The 6,174-nt window shown below is 49.6% G+C and overlaps 1 protein-coding gene across 1 annotated transcript in view; it reads left to right on the forward strand.

Annotated features, from left to right (window-relative positions):
- LOC311318478 (mitochondrial import receptor subunit TOM40B) overlaps positions 1-5,722 on the forward strand; it is a gene marked incomplete at both ends in the record, with an annotated part of 6,680 nt that extends 958 nt beyond the window's left edge. The window contains 5 exons of the mRNA XM_084449828.1: positions 2-44; positions 209-331; positions 531-607; positions 5,362-5,464; positions 5,583-5,722. Of these exons, the coding sequence (XP_084305954.1) occupies positions 2-44; positions 209-331; positions 531-607; positions 5,362-5,464; positions 5,583-5,722 (486 nt within the window). The remainder of the gene's footprint in view (position 1; positions 45-208; positions 332-530; positions 608-5,361; positions 5,465-5,582) is intronic.
- Between the last annotated feature and the right edge of the window lie 452 nt (positions 5,723-6,174).

Raw genomic sequence — 6,174 nt, forward strand, 5'->3', positions numbered from 1 at the left:
GGCTGCGGTGACCATGGCCAATCCCGACGTCCTACGGGAGTCAGGTGGGTCAGGGTCCTGCTACACCACCAGCACCCACACAAAGATCAGCTCTGGAACCGGGAGCACCACTCTTCACTTGTCTGATGTAGTCGATTGGCTGTGTGTGTGTGTGTGTGTGTGTGTGTGTGTGTGTGTGTGTGTGTGTGTGTGTCATGCTCTGGAACAGTCATCCTGGTAGCCCACTTTCTTCAGAGTGTGTCCTCTGGCCTGGTGTTGGGGGGAGAGCTGGTTTACCATCGGGGACGAGCAGAAGAGGGGGGCATACTTACACTGGCCGGGCAGTACTCAGGTGAGGCGTGTGTGTGTGTGTGTGTGTGTGTGTGTGTGTGTGTGTGTGTGTGTGTGTTGGGGGGAGGGTCGATTGTGCGGGTGGGTGTGTTTGTGAGAGGTGAATCAACCAGTTAATAAACATCTCACCAAGTCAGAAGGTACCAGACTGGACCATCCGGTGACATCATCGCCGGTCCGGTCTGCCTGTTCCCCCTCAGGTCCAAACTGGGTGGCCACGCTGAACGCCGGGAAAGGAGGCGCGCACGCTAGCTACTATCACCGAGCTAACAAACAGGTAGATAAACACACGTGCGCACACACACACACACACACACACACACACACAGTCTCTCAACTCTACCTCTACAATTATGGGGTGTGAAAAGTGCCCTTTGGTTGCGTGTTCAAGCTTACTTACAACGTGTATGTATGTGTGTGTGTATGTGTGTATGTATATACATACACACACACATACAGACATACACACACGTTCGTGTGAACAAGCAGAGCTCACTGCAAAACATGCGCACATGCGCGGTAGTTCGCTCGCGCTTTAAATGAATGGGGGAGCTCACGTGACCGAATGACTGTTTGCGTTGTGAGTTGTGAGCTCAGTGGCGCGTGTATGTGTGTATGTGTGTGTGTGTGTGTGTATGTATGAGATCGAACATAGCCTACATACATACACACACACACACACACACGTTCGTTCCAACCAGCGCAGCTGTATGTGAAACTCTTTGCGCATACAAGCGCGGCAGCCACCGCACTTCCGCGTGACGTCACCGAATGCTCTGCCGCTGTTTAGAGAACAGCGTGTATGTGTGTATGTATGTGTGTGTGTGTGTGTGTGTGTGTGTGTGTGTGTATGTATGTCTGTGTGTGTGTGTGTGTGTGTGTCTGTTTCGACTCGCTTAATGAAGGACTTCGATACATCGCTTCAGAGAATGAAGACGACTATGGTAAATATAGCACTAAAAATATTAATATCTGCGTGGTTAGATGACAAGACCATGCTTTGTGGGTAGATCGTATGCCAAATCAATTTGTTTTTTTGTTTAGATGGGGGAGAGCCGGGTCAAAAGTCGCGCAGGACAAAAGTCGCGTTCCCATTTTCTCCAGAATGACTGGACCTGCAAATATGTGGTTATACTTGCCTGCACATATTACCGTGTAGGAGCTCCCTTCAAATTTTGGGCGCGATCGCAGCATATTTGACAGAGATATCGATGGAAAACCACTTTTGCCCCATATAAGTAAAATCATGGTCTCATAAGCATTTTTCGATTTTAAATTTGTGTACACTTGTTTTAGTTTACAAACATATGCAATTTTCTTAGCATATCTACTGGCTACATGATAACATAGCTTTCATGTTTCGTGCGAGCAAGTCGTGCCTGCAAGCCAGGGAGAAATGACAGGAGACCGTGGCGGAAGTCGCATCCCGTAGAGCAGGGGTGGCCAACCCGCGGCTCCACGCCCGTCAATGTGCGGCTCCTCCATTCATTGATAAAAAAAAAGTTGGCTTGCGGCTCTTTCATCCTTTCATTAAAAAATAAATTCATTCATTCCATAAGAACGTTTCTCTCTCTCTCTCTCTCTAGTTTCGCTGTGCATTTCTTCCTGCCCATTTTAGTTTATTGCAGATTTGTCATAAAATCATGATTGTTTCGCTAGGTCGCGAGGAAGTCGCGTGAGAACCACTTCAAACCAATCATTTAGGTAGCAAATCACCTTGGTAACAAAATAGTTGTAAACAAAATAATTTGCTCTGCGTGGGGACAAACACAAAACGAATGTAGGCCTATTATTAGACATATCATAATAATATATAGCCTTCAACGACCTCCTGAGCTGTCTGCCTGATGGTCTCAGGGCTAAAGAGACCGCGCGTCGTTTTCCTCACCCTAACTCTTGGCATGCTGTCAATGAAAGAAAATACATTGTAGGCCTAAATAAGTGTGGTAAACCTAAACGGGGAGGAGTTGGGTTGAGGCTCAGGCTCCCCGAATTAGACTGATGAACCGCACCTGTGCCCGCGCATGGACTCTGTCCGAGACTCTGGTAACGCATAAATAGACAGAGCCGGGAGCTGAGCGGGCCTCTGGGAGAGCGGCTAGCGGTCTGACGGGACAGATAGGCTACATGTATAGAACCAGATAATTGTAACCGCATTGTCCTCACCGGTATCGGGGGGTGGGAGCCGTTCGCGGTGATTTAGAGCCGCCGGCGGTGAAGACAGCGAGAGAGGGGGAGAATTGGGCTGATAGGGCCAGACAGCAATAGGGCCGGGTTTTAGCAGGTGCAATTTGGCCGCTCTCCACTGGTTGGGAGCGCTCCTATAGCCAAGGGGCGCCCCTAGTTCGCACACCGGGTCGACATCCCCCACAGGCTCTCCGCTACACGGGCCAGGTCGGCACGGTGCTTCTGCTCAGACCCCAGGGGGGGGTCTCGTCGCCTGGCGAGTTAAGTTATTTTAATGCAACCACAGTCTGTTTAATGTTGTGTCTTGTCTTGTGTTAGGGGAAAGGGTTATAGGGGTTTTAATAAAAACGTCAGCAGGGGCGCACAGCGCAACCTGCCACCTTATAGTCTGGAGCCGCTTACCAGGGGCGAGGGGTCCTAGTCACCTGTGTGGGCAGTGTGAGCCGTGGTTACCGGGCAGAGTCCCTTATATGGTTGTGTTCGGCCGGTGTGGCAGGCCGGTTGTTTTGGAGTTTTGGTTTGACACGTTGTTTCGTTTGCAGTGAGAGTGCAGTTATATTCTTTTGCAGTACAGTTTATATTATTTTGCAGTGAGAGTGCAGTGTCATAATTTAAGCCCGGAGCTCCTGGGGGTGGGGCAGCTATAGGGGAGTTGGGGAGCGTCTCGAGGCATGCTGATGTTGGCGTTTTGGAGCAAATAAATTAATAAAGCATGTCCTTTTTCTAAAGCCTGTGTGGTGTGTGTTCTGACCCCTGACGCCGGACCTCACCGGTTAAAAAAAGGTGGTGGCAGCGTAATTCGCTAAGGAACCCAGTAAGCAGCTCCTCCCTCTGTTGGGTGGTTCAGTTTACTTCATAAACATGGTTTTAGGCTATTGTGTTTATGTAGGCCTATAGGTTAAGCTATGTGTTCATAAGGTTACGTCATTGTAAACGAAAGTAGCCTATATAATCCAATTGACTGGAACCAGGGGGTTGACAAAAGTTAAGAGGCAAAATAATTTGTCTTGACTGCATTTAAGATGTATCTGTAAGGGGGCTGGTTGGCTAGCTGACCCAAACGCACGGACACAGACGGACAGTTCCAAGCCCAGAGGGCGGTTTAATACAAAGCGGAGGTACAGAGGGCAAGGCAAAGGGTAGTCAAGTTCAGGTAGGGGTCAATCTATCAACAAACAATGTCCAGAAAACGTAATCCAATCCGTGGTCGAGGTCCGGGGAGAATGGGTCGGGGAAGCCGTGTGTCAGTCCAGGAAAAGAGCAGCAAACAAACCGGAATCATAACGAATCTTAGGGAAGAACGTTGGGAAGACCGGGTTCTTATAGGGGAGGTGATTGGATGAGTGGTGGCAGCAGGTGAGCCGCGCCCTCGGAGCTCGTTAGCGGAACCGTGTGCGGGGGTGTTCAGGTGTGCGGGGTGATCACGTCGAAGGGCGCGCAGAGCGCGCGCTGAAGTGGAAGGCCGTGGCGTGCGCGCTGCGGGAACGGTGGTGGGAGCTGGAGAGCGCACAGGCGGAGGCGGAGCCGTAACAGTATCTTTCACATTAAAACTGCATACAAAGCTGACCAATAGCATTAGAAAGATCTCTTCGAGAGCTTTAATTTCACCTGTTCATTCTTCCCAAATGTCACTCGCGCACCCCTCTGGTTCTAAGCCATCAGAATGCGACTTCTGTCCCTCTACGGGATGCGACATTTGTCCCGCCACGGTCTCCTGTCATTTCTCCCTGGCTTGCAGGCACGACTTGCTCGAATGAAACTTGAAAGCTATGTTATCATGTAGCCAGCAGATGTGCTAAGAAAAGTGCATATGTTTGCAAACTAAAACAAGTGTACACAAATTTAAAATCGAAAAATGCTTATGAGACCATGATTTTACTTATATGGGGCAAAAGTGGTTTTCCATCGATATCTCTGTCAAATATGCTGCGATCGCGCCCAAAATTTGAAGGGAGCTCCTACACGGTAATATGTGCAGGCAAGTATAACCACATATTTGCAGGTCCAGTCATTCTGGAGAAAATGGGAACGCGACTTTTGTCCTGCGCGACTTTTGACCCGGCTCTCCCCCATCTAAACAAAAAAACAAATTGATTTGGCATACGATCTACCCACAAAGCATGGTCTTGTCATCTAACCACGCAGATATTAATATTTTTAGTGCTATATTTACCATAGTCGTCTTCATTCTCTGAAGCGATGTATCGAAGTCCTTCATTAAGCGAGTCGAAACAGACACACACACACACACACACACACACAGACATACATACACACACACACACACACACACACATACATACACACATACACGCTGTTCTCTAAACAGCGGCAGAGCATTCGGTGACGTCACGCGGAAGTGCGGTGGCTGCCGCGCTTGTATGCGCAAAGAGTTTCACATACAGCTGCGCTGGTTGGAACGAACGTGTGTGTGTGTGTGTGTGTGTGTGTGTGTGTATATGTATGTAGGCTATGTTCGATCTCATACATACACACACACACACACACATACACACATACACGCGCCACTGAGCTCACAACTCACAACGCAAACAGTCATTCGGTCACGTGAGCTCCCCCATTCATTTAAAGCGCGAGCGAACTACCGCGCATGTGCGCATGTTTTGCAGTGAGCTCTGCTTGTTCACACGAACGTGTGTGTATGTCTGTATGTGTGTGTGTATGTATATACATACACACATACACACACACATACATACACGTTGTAAGTAAGCTTGAACACGCAACCAAAGGGCACTTTTCACACCCCATATACAATTTTATTCAGAGTGTGTGTGTGTGTGTGTGTGTGTGTGTGTGTGTGTGTGTGCATGCGCACTTCAGATCCAGGTAGGGGTGGAGTTTGAAGCCAGCACTAGGACCCAGGAGACCACGACCTCCTTCGGGTACCAGATGGATCTACCCGAGGCCAACATGGTGTTCAGAGGTAAACACCACTTTCCCTCCATCGCTCCTGTTGGGCTTCATACATGTATATTTTTGCATTCAATAGACTTGAGTCTGTGTCTGTGTGTGTGTGTGTGTGTGTGTGTGTGTGTGTGCAGGTGTGGTGAACAGCAGGTGTATAATCGGTGGGGTGTTAGAGAAGCGTCTCTCTCCGCTCCCCGCCACCCTCATCATGGGAGCCTTCGTTAATCACCGTGGTGACAAGCTCCAGGTGGGGCTAGGCGTCAACGTGGGATAGGCCGACGCCGCTCCTCCTGTGAGACTACATCTCCCAGAAGTCACCGCGGGAAGCTCCCTACACATGTCTCTAGAACCTATCCAGAGGCCTCATGGGAAACCGAGTTCCTGTCTCAGAGACTTTCTCCCTTGCAGCCACGAGGCCGCACATCACTGCCCACGGGAACTCTGAACAAGTGATGTCATGTGCCCCCTCCCCACACTGACCCCTGACCCCTGACCCCAACACCCCATCCAGCAGGCTAACAAAGACTAACCACACACAGGAAGTAGAAAACGCTTGCAGCCTATCAGTTGTCATCTCCCTCAGCGGACTGGTCTTCCTCGGTGTGTGTGAGAGGAACTAGTTAGCCGTGTGTACTAAAGACGGCGGCCGTACGGTTAAGAGCTCACACATCAATAAGGTAGACATTGTAGACATAGGTTTATGCTGCTGTATGTGTGTGTGTGTGT

This window comes from Borostomias antarcticus, assembly GCF_949987555.1.
Source record: "Borostomias antarcticus genome assembly, chromosome: 15".
In the NCBI taxonomy this organism is placed as follows: Eukaryota; Metazoa; Chordata; class Actinopteri; order Stomiiformes; family Stomiidae; genus Borostomias; species Borostomias antarcticus.